Raw genomic sequence first — 14,753 nt, 5'->3', positions numbered from 1 at the left:
ATCTTTCCCTCTGAAGGCATTCAATTGCTGGCCTAAAGATAGCACAGGACCCAAGCAGATCATAGCAGTGAAATAAGGATTCGCATTGGCAAGGATTTTTAAAATGTGTGCAGTAGTCCTTGGCCCTGGACCGAATAATGACTGTAATGATTTGGATGCCTCATTTAGTCATTTTTGTCTCCATTTAAATCCCTGTGTTTTGGGGAAGATAGAGGATGTCACCTTCTCTAAAAGCAGCACCCATGAGGGGTGTCTAAAGCTGCTTTCTTCCTTAGAAAAGAAAAAGCAAGCAGAAAATGATAAACTACTTTCGATTTAAGCTGATTTAGTACACTGATTTTAATAAATTGGCCCAAATACAAGCATTTCAGTCTGTATAGCAGACTGTAAATCATCTAGTAGTCATCATGCATTGCACCTTGTTGATAGTGGATCAGTCAGTGAGGTGTGCATAAAGAAGGCATACAGTTTTATACATGGGAAAATCCCACATTCTCAAAATACACCCCCTCCCCCATCCCATAATTAGAACACATCACACATCCTTAGAAATATGCACCTTCAGGTGCAACTCTTGCTGTGTTAGCCTGCTTTTGTCGTTCAGTTAGAATTCATATTTTCTACTGGGATATTCTTGGAGGGATGGGGGCAAGCCAATGACCTATGCTTGATCCTTGCCCTTCCTGGCTGTCAGAAGCGGACTAATGGAGGGAGCAATCCTGTGGCTACTAGCCACTGCCTAGAGGGCCATAAGATTGTTCAGTTTCTGGGAACGGAGGCTGGAGCCAGGGCTCCGACCTCCATTCCCAGGATCCACACTCCTCTCCCCCACCCCCTCGTAGCCAGCATGGTCCTCTCCGCATTGGCTATGTCTCCGCACTCAGAAACAGACTGTGGAGATGGGGGAAAGGAGGCAGTCCCAGGGCAGGATGGGGAGGATACCATGGAAGCTGCTTCACACAGCTTCCTATTGGGTTTCCAGGCCCCTTCCCTCCCCCTCCCCGAAGCCATGCCTAGACGGGTGAAATCGCACAGAGGATCCCCACCATCTCCAGCCGCCCTGCACAGGCTAGTCTGCAACCTCCACTTTCAGAGGCTGGCAACTATCCAGATAGGATTCCACCCTAAATGGGTAAGGGAAGTGGTAAATGCCTCTTTGCGGGAGGACATTGTTCTAGCTCCAGGCATTATTTAAAGGAGGCAGCAGTGGTAAGACCGCTGTTAAGGATGCCTTCCATGAACCACACCATGCTGGATGCATTCCAGACAGATTTTAACATTCCATTCATAGGCAAGGTGCTAGAGCTGGTGATGGCATCTGAACTCCACCCCCCACTCCCCAGGATGATATAAATTACCAAGATCCATTTCAGTCTGGCTTCAGTTATGTATATGGAGCAAAGGCAGCCTTGATCACCCTGGTCAATGACCTGTGCCAGGAACTGGACCTGGGGAGTGTGTCTTTGTTGGTTCTCTGCTAGAGGTGGAATGCCTATGTACACCAGTTGCTGAGAAACATGGGTGAGAGGGTGCTGTTACACTTGTGTCCTGCTTGTGTTTTTGTGGTTGACAGCTGGACTGTGTGAACAGAATGCTGGACTAGATGGACTCTTGGTCTGATCTAGCATGCTCTTCTTATGTATTTACCTTTTAGCAGTTTTTAATACCATCAACCATGGTATCGTTCTGGGCTGTTGGGCTGGGACAGGGGAAATGTTTTGTGCTGATCCCAGTCCTTCTTGGAGTAGTGATCCCAGAAGGGGGTGCTGGGAGACTCCTGCTAAACACCTTGGTCATTGACTTATGGTGTCCCCCAGGGTTCCATCTTGTCTCCCATGCTGTTTAACAACTGAATGAAGCTGCTGGGGGAGATTGTTAAGGGAGTTTTAGTGCAGTGTCCTCAATATACAGATGACACCCAATTCTAACTGTACTTTCCACTGAATCTCAAGGAAGCTGTTTAGGTGGCGAGTTGGTGTTTGAGGTTGGTTGGTTGGTAATGAACTGGATGATGGAACCTTAATGCAGACAAGACAGAGGTGTTCCTGATGAATATAACAGCTGATCTAGGGATAGGAAAAGCATTTGGAATGGAGTAGCACACCCACTGGAAAGACTGGTATTCTGGGAGTGCCTTGCATCTCAAATTAATTTCAATCAGATTTACTCCTAAGTAAGTGCATCTGTGTTGCGGCCCCACTGCCAAGTTAGTATGCATACAAGTGTAGCTCTACAGTGGCGGTGCAGAACCGTTTTAGCCCGAGGACTGAAATACATTTTGGAGAAGCTTCCAGGGGCCACATTCCACTGCTGGGCAGGGCCAGAGTCAAAGGCAATGGGGCAAAGGCAAAAGAAGTAGGGCCGAAATACCCAAAATACCCACATGATTTCGCTTCAACTTCTTTCTGCCAGTAACCAAGCCTTAGGAGAGGCATTTTAACCTTTAAGAATGGTCAAAAAACTGCACAAATGCCAGGAACTCCCCAAATGATTGGTGGTCAGGGGGGAAAGGGGTTGGGGCCAGGTGAAGGATGCATGGCCATCTGGGGGACTCTGGAAGGATGGATTGGGACCTTAGGAGTAGGGATGCTGGAGAAATTCAAGATGGACTAAAATGAGTTCAGATCCCTAAGAATCTGACCTGCAGAATCCACTGTGGACTGGCCCCCTCAGGCCATGCAGAGTCCATGGACTTTCAGAACTTTTTTTTACTTTCCCATATTTTATGCACATTTATTTGTACAAAAATACACACATTTCTGCTGAAGAGAAGTCGAATGGAATGGGGGACAATAGGCTAAATGTCACCTACTAAAGTAAATTATGTAAATTGTAACAAAACTTTTAAAGTAATTACTTGCGTATTTTTCTGCATGCTGAAAAAATAATTTGCATCTGTCTATGAGCAGATGATGGAACAAAAGGTGCCTGACAATCCACGAAACACAGACAGAGTGGATTTCACACAGTCCATGCATCCCTACCAAGGAGTGAGTTTCTGCACCTCTGCTCAATGGCAAATGTTTTTGCACATGTTTAATGCGCCCACTAAAATCAGCTGGGCTTTGGTAGGCATGTGTGTCTCTCACCCTGCTTCTTTGCTTGATAACCGTAGTAGAAGATATGCCATTATTTGATGGATTGTTCTAACCCGATGAGGTTCAGCATCAGAGCCAAATTTAAATACTAAATAAACATGAGATCTGAGTCAAATGTTTCATGAACACCATTTGTCAACAATTCTAAAATCTACGAAAACCATTTCAAGTGAAAAAGGACTTCCCTGCAGGCTATGAAATAATGATGTCCTTACTATCAGGCATTCGAGGCTGAAATGCAGAGAAATTATGGCATGTTATTCACTCCCAAAGAAGAACAGTTAAGTGATGAGAGAAATTAAAACATTGCATGCCTATATATAGTTAAAGCCTGGCTTCCCAGGCTAGGTATGGTGATCAGTGTTTAGAAATAGGCAACCTCAGATGTATAACTCTCCTGGATCTGCACAAATTCATGCAAAAGATTGCCGGGGAACAAATTAACAGTGGTGTCAGCTCTGATAAGTGTTGATCAACTGTGCCAGAGGCTAAGAGGGAGATCCTTGTGTGTATGGTGAGTATACGCGGTGATGCACTGCTGTATGAGAACATCTTTTGACTGGGACACATTGGTAATGTGCTGCAAATGGGCCCTGAAACTGGAAGCAAGAGTGACATCTGTGACTGGACATAGATTCATCTTAGGGCTTCCTACAACTATAAGATGATTCTTTGCATTAATTTTCTCTGTGCTGAAAATGTAATCTGATAAATAAAATGAATACAAAGAATCACCTTATAGTGATTGCTATAACATTGCTATTGGGGAAAGTCTGCTAAGATGTCTATTTTGTATAATTGTGTATGCAAGTCCCTGCTTCTGTCCTCAGTACAAGTTATCCTGCATTGGGTTGCCACCTTTTCTTCTGGCAAAGCTCCTGCACCTTCAGCAGCTCCACGGCGGGCTTTTGCCATGATGAATAAGCTTCACCGGTTGACTTTCTATTATCTGCCAAATGACAGTCAAAGGGACAGGATCCCTGCAAAGAAACCAGGTGACAGTCCTAGTTGGGACTTTAAAAAAAGCAAAACAAAATGGTTCTTTCTTTGTGGACAAGTCCTGTACAATTCATCTTATTCATAGCACGATTTCATAGGATAGTTCCATCTGTAATTAAAGTGATTGCTTTGCTGAGGAATTTTGTAGGGCAATTTGTTCAAGAGCTCCTATTAGTTTTCTTTTCTCACTGATTTTCCTTTCCCCTAAATGGTCTAGAAGTTTATATGCCCTTTCAAAAAAACAAAAAAGTTGCCCAATATAAAAGTGAGAGGGCTCATGTACATTTAATTGCTGGTGGAAGAGGGGATTTTGGCAGGTTGCAGCTTTTCTCACATCTGAATGGCAAGTTAGGGCTGCTAGAATTCCCTCTTCCAAACAATAACTGAATGCAAAGAATCTCTGCCCACTGTTGCACTTGGTCACCCTACTCTACTCACCCAACAAATTTGTTGTTGTTGTTCAGTCGTTCAGTCGTGTCCGACTCTTTGTGACCCCATGGACCATAGCACGCCAGGCCTTCCTGTCCTCCGCTCTCTCCCGGAGCGTACTCAAGTTCATATTCATTGCATCGGTGATGCTATCTAGCCATCTCATCCTCTGCCATCCCCTTCTCCTTTTGCCTTCAATCTTTCCCAGCATCAGGGTCTTTTCCAGGGAGTTTTCTCTTCGCATTAGGTGGCCAAAATATTGGAGCTTCAGCTTCAGTATCTGTCCTTCCAATGAACAGTCAGGGTTGATTTCCTTTAGGATTGACTGATTTGACCTCCTTGCAGTCCAAGGGACTCGTAAGAGTCTTCTCCAGCATCACAGTTCGGAGGCATCAATTCTTCGGCTCTCAGCCTTCCTTATAGTCCAGCTCTCACAGCCATACGTTGCTACTGGGAAAACCATAGCTTTGATTAGACGGACCTTTGTCTGCAAGGTGATGTCTCTGCTTCTTACTATGCTGTCTAGGTTTGCCATGGCTTTCCTCCCAAGGAGCAAGTGTCTTTTAATTTCATGGCTACAGTCACCATCTGCGGTGATCTTGGAGCCCAAGAAAGTAAAATGTGTCACTGCTTCTATTTCTTCCCCTTCTATATGCCAGGAAGTGATGGGGGCCCACAAACAAATTAAGGATGTTTAAATATTGTGTTTGTCTTACAGAATGATTCTCCCACACTTGCCCTAACTTCTAAACTTGGCAAGAGGCAGTTGGTAGTGTTGCCAAGCGGGCAGAGTGTCAGGCTCTGTCTTAGATGTATATTTTTTTGCTTTGCCAGGCAAGTAAAGCAAAACAAAACACTAGACAGAAAACTAGCTGAGATAGCCTCAGTTTCCCATCTGTAAAATAGGAATTGTTTATAACCTGCTCCACAGGGATGTTGCAAAGATGTGAGGGTGTGTAGCAGGAGTATGCCACCTGGTGCCCTTGGTTTATGTTGGACTACAACACCCATCAGCATGGCCAGTGGTCCAGAAATTGTTGTCCAAAACACCTGGAGAGTACCAAGTTGCCAACCCCTGGTGTATAGTGTGTGTGTGGATGTGAGAGACAGAGAGAGAGAGAGAGAGAGACATCTATAGTCCAGTAAGCGTTATGAGGTTGTATAGAAAGACTCAGTGAATTTAGTAGGCCTTGTATCTGAGTGAATATGAACAGGATCGGAGACTTTCTAAGCACTTCTGAAAGTCACAATAATGATACCTTCGTGGTTTGAATTTGAAAAGGGCCGTAAGGAAAGCACCTCCCCGCTCTGGGGGGCAGGAGGGGGCGTGTCCCTCCGAGTTCTTTTCCCCGCCCCCGTTCGGCTGCCTCTCTGGAAGGCAGGTCCGCCTTCTCTCCTGCCTTGCAGCCTCTCATTGGCTGCCGGGCACGTCGCTCGAGCTCGGAGGTGCCTTTCGCCGAAGTTTTTGCTACAATCAAGAGCTCCACGTGTGGCAGCCGCTGGAGCAGCCGGGAAAAGAGAACCCCAGTCCCCAGCCCCGGAAAGGTGACAGGCGATTGCGAAGGACTGCGCCGCCCGCCCGCCCGCCCTCGGTTCGTGCAAGGAGGCTGCGGTGCGAGCGGCGGAGGCAAGCCGAGCAAGACCGGGGCAACGCCGCCGCCGCCGAGAGAGCCAGCGGCGGAACGCCTCTCGGAGACGAGGCCGCTTTCAGCGAACGGCCAGCTCCTCCTCTCCTCCTGCCGGCAGCCCCCGAGCTGGGCCGCCGAGCGCGGAGGGGCTTTGCGATCTCCTCGGCAGGACAGAGCGCCCGGGCCGGATCTCCCCCTCGCCGAGCAGCAGCAGGGGAGGCGAGGCGAGGCGAGGCGAGACGGCCCCTCCGAAGCGCTCCGGCAGCGGAGCCTTGCCTAGGCGAAGCGCGCCCGTCCAGCTCCCGCCTGGATCCCGCTGCCCGCGCCTGAGACGCGCCTTCCCCTCCCGGGCTCTCCTCCTCTCCCGGCGCCCTAGAACCAGCGCGCCGCTCGCGCGGAGGCGGCCGCGGGGCTCCCTCCCTCCCTCGCTCGCTCGGACGCGAGTCGACGCGCCGAGCTCTCGCCGCTCCCGCCGCCCCGCCAGGAGCTTTGCCGGAGTTGCGGGGCTGCGCAGCCTGCCCTAGCCGGGCGGCGATGCTCGGCTCGGCTCCTTCCGGGCCTGCCTTCACCCCAAGCGGCCCGATTTCAGCGCCGCCCGCTCCCGCGAAGTAAGAGGGCTCCTCGTCGCCGGTGCGCCGGGATGAGGCGCCCGTGAAGCCCCGCGCACGAGGGGGAACCGTCCGCTCTCTCCGCCGCCAGCCTCCCGGACCCGGACCGCCTCTCCATGGGGCGGCTCGCTCCCCGCCGGTGCTAAGCGGCGGCGCGTAGGGGGCGATGGCCCCGGCGCGGGGGGCCGCCTAGCATGGCCCGGGGAGGGGCGCCCCCCGCCTCGTCGCCTGGCCCCGAGCCCCTGCCCCGCCGCGCCCTGCGGAAGCTGCTGCTGCTGCTCGGCTCCCTCCTCATGTCTCTCTACGCCAGCTATTGCCTCGCCGGGGCAGCGCGCGTCCTCACCCGCGAGCCGGCCCCGATCCCGGCCGCGCAAGGCGACGAGGCGCCCGGCACGCCCCGGGATCCCTTGCTGCAAGCCCAGCCCGGCGGAGAGGGCACCAAGCGGCTGCCCCAGGCGGTGATCATCGGCGTGAAGAAGGGCGGCACCCGAGCGCTGCTCGAGTTCCTGCGGGTGCATCCCGACGTGCGGGCGGCGGGCGCCGAGCCCCACTTCTTCGACCGCAACTATGGCAGGGGACTCGCCTGGTACAGGTATGTCCGTTGAGCCGCTCCCTGGGGCCTTGGCTGGGCTCCATCGATGTGTCAGGCGCGGTATGGGAAGGGGGCCCGGTCCCCTTGCTTTCCCTCCCCTCCCTGATGGGAAACGGAGCTGCCGGGGCGGCTTGAGAGCCCATGCGCCGGGACGCGGGGCATTACTGTGCTGGCAGATGGCTGAGCTCCCTTATGCTCGTCGGAGCTACGGAAGGCTAACATTAGGGGTTCGCTGACAGCCAGTCCCCCGCACCCAGTACATACGGAACAAGCCTGTATGCACACTCATCTGGGAATAAGCCCCGTTGAACACGCTTAGACTTCTGAGTAAACGTGTATAGGCTTTCACTGTTGGTTTCTTTTTCATTTTTGAAGAAAAGATGCTCAGTCTATGAACTTTGCCTTGGAAGCTCTGTTCATTAATCCTCATTGTATTGGGTGATGCTGTGGTTGTTGTTTAGTGGAGAGAAAAATACTTTGGACATGCTCAGAAGCCCTAATTTCTTCACATGTCCCAGGACTGCAATTGGTAGCTGGGGGAATGCTTTGGGGCCTTTGAACAATGTGCAGCACAGTCCTATATATGTTGGTTTGGAATACATAAACAATGGGGCATACTCTCAAGTAACTGTGTATATGCACCTTAAAACTCTGCCCACAGCCAGCCTTGAGTCCCCAGCATGCTTTGCAAGCATGTTACCTTGCGACTTTTCCAGGGCTATAAGGCCTGTGAACCTTTCCCACAACTTCCTCGGTCAACCACAATTCTTGATCAGCCTTCATCTAGATGCTTGCTTACTAACTTCGATTGGGCTTCCATTTCAACCCCACCCCAGAGCTCCAAAATCTCCAGCGAACCAAACTGTGATGCCCCAGTCTTCCTAGACCCCTTCTTCTTCAGTCCACAGTGCTTGACACAAGCCAGCCACGAGTTCCTTACTGTTGTCCACACATTGACCTGTGTCTCTCCCTAGGCACCTCACCTCTGGGGATAGCTCACCCCTACAAGTTTTCCCCATCCTTCGTTACAGTTACTTTCAGCTGCAATGCTCTTGTCACTTCCAAAGCCAGAGGTGGGGAACCTGTGCCCCACAGATGTCACTGGACTCCTACTGCCATCAGCCCCAGCCAGCATGGCCAATGGTCATGGATGATGGGAACTGGAGTCCAATGACATTTGGGGGGCACTGGTTCCCCAACTCTCTGCCCAGTGTCCACTCAGTCTTTTGGTCAAGCTCCCCACTCCCTTATAGGAAGAAGACGGGGGAGGGGGATCTGTACAACTTCTTTTCCATAAACCCATTTACACACACACACACACACACATACACACACCCTTACACAAGAGCAGATAGCCACAAGGTTCCACAGCAAGGGAGAAAGCTATTGCTAGGAGGTGGGGTCCTCCCCCCATCTCTTTCTTGAATGAATTTGGTATGAGAATATTTAAGGCTCTCTCTCCAGCTCTAATCCCACCTTCTAAAATCCCCACCTTTCTGACGAGCTCGCCTTAATCCGCATCATCCTCGGAGCCTACAGTTGTATACAACATGACAAACCTTTCTGCATAAGCCAAGGTTGAGCCAAGAAATCTCACAGAGCCATCCCTAAAAGTGCCTCCAGCTCCTAATGTTCTCTGTATAAAACCAGCATCACTCCTTCTCATGTTACTGTAGCAGCTACTCCTTTGCAAGCTGCCTTTACACCTTGATCTGAAATGCATGTATTTGGAAGAGATGCAAAACCTACAGATTCCAGTACAATGGACCAAGTAAATAATTTTAGGATTACAGCCTTAAAGAGGTCCAAATGCTTTTTCCAGACTTTGTCCCAGCCAAGCTCTTTCCTAGGTTCCAAGCCTCCCCTATAAAAATTGAAAACAAACCAGATTGAATTCCTGCCTTGCCCTGCCCCTGTAAATAAATTCTTAATTAAACCTCACACCTTCCATGAACCCACTTCTCCCCCCTCCACCCCCACTCTGAGCCATCAAGCCTATTCTTCATATCTGACCTATCCATCTTCAGCCCTGGAAGTGACCTCACGCAGTATCTAGCCTGAGCCCCCTTCGCCCTTATTTTCAGGGTCAAAAATGAGATATGTGAGCAAGCATGATTGGCAAAACCCACTTAATCAAGATCTCCATTGGGCTGTTCTGGGGGAGGCAGGGGTAGAAGAAGGGAGAGGCACTATGCCAGTGGGGCAATTGCACAAGTGATGCCATGCATGCTTTCAATCTGGAACATACCACTTATGAAATTAATGTCGGAAAGGAAGAGGAAGAGAGGTTGTTTTAAATTGAAAGTATGTTTGAGCTAATGGAGTTTTTTGAACAATATATTTTTGCATTTCAGATGTGGGAAATGCAGATAGTCAATTTGTCACATGTGTAAAAAGTGATCTCGTCTATAAGAGGACAGGCAAGTTAGTCCCAGCAAGTAGCCTTGAGAGAAAGTTTCTGCTACTAGTAACTTGTTTCTTCTTTCCTTCCTTCGGATGCCCATTACTACTAGCTGTTAAATTAGTACTCTTGCAGTTTGCCTTAATTTAACTCCTTTTGTTAAAGGGATGTGCACAGCAAATGTGTAGGCTGTAATTTTACCAATGCATTTAGAAGTCTAAAGTAGGTATCAGTGTGTTTCGAGGAGGCAGAGTTAAGAAAATAATCAGTTGATCTTTTTGTGTACGCGTGCTCTGATCTTCTTTCTTGAAGTGCTTGACAACTTTCTTGTATTGTATTAATTATGGGAAATTAGTGCAATTAACCGCCTCTCTGTTCCTGTAAATACTTCCTTGCACTTTATTTGTTCTGTCATGACTACATCTTATGCATTCAAAAGTATATGCAGAGCTGGAGCCTTTGACAGATAATTTTTGATGCTGTCCAAAGGTTCTTTCTTAAGTCTAGGGGCTGGATCTAGGATCTGCCTCCCTGAAGAAGAAGGGTTCTGCTTGTAACAAGTCACTCTGCCCAATTTGGGGTGCCCCTCCCTCCCACACCATAGCTCATGCCATTCAGCAGGGACTCCTGACTCTCTGTGTAGCATTTTCAGGGGGCTAGAGTGGCTACCGTGGGAAGGAGAGGGCAGGGAAGTCCACTACTGCCAGCACAGTTGATCCAGCTTCAATCTGGATCAAGCCCCGTGGGCCCAACCCAGCAAACATCAGTTGTGTGTAAGTCTCATTTGCATCAGTGGGAATTCAGTTAGTGATCTCAGTAGGACCTGAACATCAGTAACATCCCTTGGATTGTGGCATATAGCTTTAAATCAACAAATGGGGAGTTATTGTTTGTTTTGTTGTGGGGAAAGCCAGATGTCTTTGGGGACATAGGGAGCTGCTTTATGCGGAGTAAGACTATTGGTCCATCTAGCTCAAGATTGTCTATACTGACTGACAGCAGTTCTCCACGATTTCCAATGAGAGTCTTTCCTAGTCCCACCTGGAGAGTCCAGGGATTGAATCTGTAACTTTCAGCATGCGAAGCCCTGGAGCTAAAGCCCTACCCTCTATCCTCAAGGTAGTGTACCTGTTGTATGGTTGGATATGCTGTTCCACCCAAACTGTCTCTGAGAAAAAGTGATTCCCTAGCCCCAACCTCCCACACCTTCCCAAACTATTGTGATTGTGAGTAGTGCTTAATTGCGCTGTCCCCTATTGGACAATGCTGTGGCATCACTAGCGTTGGGCAACACCAGCCCCGTCCCTTGTGCCATGTTGTGAACTTTAAGAAGGTCTTGAGAAAGCATCTGCCTGCTCTGTCCTACAGCACTGCCACTAGTTCTACTGCATGTCTGGTTTAAAAAGGTAAATTAGGTGTGGCTTAAAAAAAAATCTGTGAAAAGGTTCTTAGGGTGCAATCGCATGCATGTTTAGACAAAAAAGAAGTCCTACAGCTCCCAGCACTCCCCAGCCAGCCATGCTGGCTGGGGAATGCTGGGAGGTGTAAAGCTTTTCCTGTCTAAACTCGCATAGGATCGTGCCTTGAACGTCCTAAATGTCCACCCAATCAGTTCTTCCTGCCAAATATTTGGCTCTCCTCCTTTTTAAAAGCAAGTCTTAGGGATGGTTCACACACTTACCAGGACACATGGTGGGATAGTTGGGATATCTCAATATGGTGTAGTATGCAGGTAGGCAACTTGTTGGCTAAAACATCTGGAGGTCACAACTAGGGATGTCAAATCCACAACAAAACCAAATGAGTTTGGATTTTCATGAATCTGACCTGTGGATTCTGCAGTGGACCAGCTTTTCCCCTCTTGGGCAGATTCTGTGAACATATGGAACAGGTTTCTAACTTTCTTGAATTTCGCACAAATTTTGTCATAGAAAAATATGCAAAATTAAAAAAAAAAAAACCTGGCCAAAAATGTGCATTTCCTCCATAGGCTAAAGCATGAAAATGCGCATTCTGGAGGAATTTGCTCATTTTCGCATGTGCGAAATGTGAATTTGCACAAATTTGGAAACAAAAAAAAATCTGATTGTGTCAATGTGCGAATGACAGAACAAAAGGCACCTGACAATCCATGAAACACAGATGGGACGGATTTTACACAACCTCTACATCCCTAGTCACAACTGCCACCAGAACTAGCCAATATAACCAATGGTGAGGGATGATGGGAGTTGTTGGCCAAAACATCTGGAGGACCACAAGTTGTCCATCCTGGTGTATTGAACAGATTGCTAGACTCAGGCTGGGAGAGTAGGGGGCACATCGGGGTACAAATTTTCCACCTTTTATCTTTTGAGGGGAAAGGATTATATGGATTGGGCACATGCTAGTATTGAGCCAAAAGCTTTTCTAAAAATATTTTTGGCTGTGTCTAGCAGTGCTGCCCCTGTTTAGCATTGGTGGAAGGAGTGGTTGCTTTGAATAGCTAGATACTTTGACCCCTTTCAGAGTGTGAGCAACTGCATTCTGAATTAGTTTTGTTTTTCCTCAGTGACAGATTCATGTAGCTAAATCTGATTGGCTACATATCATCATGATTTTGTCATGTTCACTATGTGATTCCTGATAGGTGATTCCAGCTAATGTGATTAAGGGTGCAATCCTATGGCCACTAGACAGCAGCTAGACGGTCATAGCATTTTTTGGTTTTTGGGAACTGACTTCAGAGCCAGTGCTCTGAGGTCACTTCTGAGAAAACTGCCTCCCTGTCCCATCCGCCACTGCCTAGTAGGTGGCGCAGTTTGACCCCGGCTCCACGCTCATAAGAGCAGCGCGGAGTGGGGAGAAAGGCGGCGTTCCTGGAGGTGGAGAGGGGACAATGGAAGTGCCAGAACAATGCTTCCTATGCACGGTCCAGCCTCCCACCCCACCCCTACTCCGAACCGCTCTGGCTAGACAGCCGAAATTGTCTGCCTAGCCGCAAATGCACGGTGGCTGGAGCACTCAGGAGAAGATTCCCTCCACACTCTGTTCACCCTTCATTGGATAATCAGCCACCTCCGAGTTTGGAGGTGGCTGATTATCCCCATAGGACTGTGCCCTCCATGAAGCAGAAGAGACACAATACACTGAATAATAAAAATGGTGTAGTAGTGGCAGTAGGTGGGGAAACAATGGCAATGACCAAGATCAGAAAGTTTTTTGCAAGAAATATTTACCACCACCACCCTGCCCCATCCCTCAAAGCACAACTTTCAACTTGATAATCAAAATGGGTGACTATTTGGCTCTGGAACATATGCATGCTGCCATGCACCCTTTGTGTCCCATCACATGTCCGTGATCCCCAGTTATGGCGTGTGTGTGAAGTGGTATTACGTCAGCATGTGTTTTGAGATATTCTCCTGAGATGTTAATTCTTTTCTTTTTAAAAAAAGAACATGGAAAGTGACCTTCGTCAACTATTGCCGTATCAAACCTGCCTAAAACTATCCTTAATTATTTATTTTTTAAAAAAATTGAGCTTCATTTCACAAGCTACTTATACCCACTTTGATTCAAGGGTTCCTATCTGTAGGTGTGTTTAACAGAGCAATCCTATATGCACATTGTACCAGGACTGGAGATACGCTGTTCTCTGCTGTTGGAACAGCGGCGGTATGCCATGCAAGCTCTGCCTGGGAGAGGAGAACCACACAAACAGGAAGTACAAAAATAGTTTCAAAATGATAGATACAACCAGTATTTCCAGCATCCCTGGGAATATGGTCAGTGCCCAACAATTAACGACTGTGACGGCGCCACTGCCCACACAGGGAGGCAGCCAATGAACTCACAATGATGGGGGCACACCATCAGCAGACACTCCTGCGTCACAATACACATGACACACAAGACAGTGCCACGCCCCCCCTCCATCAATCCCAGTGGCACAGCGAGCAACAACTGCACTACTCCTGGTCCCCAGGCATCCCTACAGGCAGACCCCCACCCCCCGTGTGCTACTCACAACCGGCAGCTCATTTTCTCTTGGACTGAACTCATGGAGCCGGCAACGGTGTGGTGGACTACCTGGAGCAAGGTAGGGCTGGCCCTGCTATAAGGGAAGTGGAGCTTCCTGGCTCAGATGGGGACTGGCATCCCCATAGCCCAGTTTCACCTGCCAGCGGGCATCTTGGAGCCACCCCCTGCAGACGGTGGTGCCTCTGCTTCTTCTGCTGACCACTGCTGCTTCCTCAAGCAGTGTGCAGCATGTGGTGTATGCTGTGTGGGGCCTGGCAAATTCAGCTGCCCTGCTGATCATCCTAACGGTACATCCCACACCCACCCACCAAGCCTCTCATCCAAGTAAGGAAGGAGGGGGGATGGACAGCTGGCTTGCCTCCTGGCTTTCTGTGCAGCTAGCCACCCAGCCAGATGTCTGACCAGTGGGCCCACTGGCGCAGCAGCCACATCGCAACGGTGGCGGCTGTGGTGGGTGCGACACAAACTGCCCATCACTCCCGCTTGCTGGCTGTAGTCTGCCCAAAGGAGAAGAGCAGATGTGGTGGGGCAGGCTCAGCAGCATGTGGAGCAGACAGTTACCCCTCACCCAACCACCCTTTGAGCCGAGCAGCCAGTTAAGGGGGCAGGGAAGGGCTGGCCAAGTGTGTGCTGGGGGTTGTTTCTCTATGGAGGGGAGGGGAGGGGAGGGGATTTACACTGCGGCAATTCTATGCATTTATGCTCAGAAGTAAGTCCCATGGTATTCAATGAAGCTTGCTTGTGCATTGGATTACAGCGTGGGAGGGAGAGGGAGAGAGAGTGAGGAGGGGGCAAAAGAAAGAGCATGACAAAGGCCAGATGTGCCTGATCTCGTAAGCTAAGCAGGGTCAGCCCTGGTTAATACTTGGATGGGAGACTGCCTGGGAATCAGGCTTCCTGCACTGAGCAGGGGGTTGGACTGGATGGTCTTGTAGGCCCCTTCCAACCCTACGATTCTATGAGTCTATGGGAAAG

At 49.3% G+C, this 14,753-nt stretch overlaps 1 protein-coding gene across 1 annotated transcript in view; it reads left to right on the top strand.

The window, feature by feature from the left end:
* Window positions 1-5,966: 5,966 nt before the first annotated feature.
* The window catches only part of LOC146354175 (heparan sulfate glucosamine 3-O-sulfotransferase 3A1-like), a 98,687-nt gene continuing 89,900 nt past the window's right edge, over window positions 5,967-14,753 (top strand). Inside the window, exon 1 of the mRNA XM_084838342.1 lies at window positions 5,967-7,354. Within this exon, the coding sequence (XP_084694468.1) occupies window positions 6,957-7,354 (398 nt within the window). The 5' untranslated portion in view covers window positions 5,967-6,956. The remainder of the gene's footprint in view (window positions 7,355-14,753) is intronic.

Source organism: Heloderma suspectum, chromosome 2, assembly GCF_057233095.1.
Source record: "Heloderma suspectum isolate Gila_16-S chromosome 2, 16-S_ref, whole genome shotgun sequence".
In the NCBI taxonomy this organism is placed as follows: Eukaryota; Metazoa; Chordata; class Lepidosauria; order Squamata; family Helodermatidae; genus Heloderma; species Heloderma suspectum.
Note: the sequence above shows the minus strand (reverse complement) of the source record. Positions and strands in the feature narration are given on the sequence as shown.